This window comes from Amia ocellicauda, chromosome 14, assembly GCF_036373705.1.
Source record: "Amia ocellicauda isolate fAmiCal2 chromosome 14, fAmiCal2.hap1, whole genome shotgun sequence".
NCBI classification, from domain to species: domain Eukaryota; kingdom Metazoa; phylum Chordata; class Actinopteri; order Amiiformes; family Amiidae; genus Amia; species Amia ocellicauda.
The window spans coordinates 577,086-577,500 of record NC_089863.1 but is presented as its reverse complement, the minus strand read 5'-3'; the positions used below and the strand labels follow the sequence as shown (position 1 = coordinate 577,500).

Genomic DNA, 415 nt, shown 5'->3' with positions numbered 1-415 from the left:
CGCCGCTGGTATTAATACACACTCTGAGCCCGTCTCCTCCAGCACGGCTGCTGTGGACTGCCCACGACACACTACACGACACACCACACACGACACACTGCGCACTGCACCGCGATGATGATGATCAATATCGTGACTGTGCACTGATATCTGCGCAGCTGTAATAAAGTAACTGTAACAACTGCACAGAGCGCCGCGCAGCTCGGATACATTGTAACGGTCCGTCCGTCTGTCGCGACAGTTACCTGGAGGAATGGCCTGCGGGTCCCCGGCGGCAGCGCAGTCCGAGACACCGACAAGTATCGCACAGAGCACGAACAGAGCAGCCCCGTCCATCGCTCCCTGTCTCTGTCTCTCTGTCTGTCTCTCCTGCACGTCTCTCTCTCACTCTCTCTCTCCCGAGTCCGCAAATCTC

At 57.6% G+C, this 415-nt stretch overlaps 1 protein-coding gene across 1 annotated transcript in view; it reads right to left on the bottom strand.

Annotated features, from left to right (window-relative positions):
* The window catches only part of plod3 (procollagen-lysine, 2-oxoglutarate 5-dioxygenase 3), an 11,954-nt gene extending 11,539 nt beyond the window's left edge, over positions 1 to 415 (bottom strand). The window contains exon 1 of the mRNA XM_066722249.1: positions 246 to 415. Coding sequence (XP_066578346.1) covers positions 246 to 336 — 91 coding nt within the window. The 5' untranslated portion in view covers positions 337 to 415. The remainder of the gene's footprint in view (positions 1 to 245) is intronic.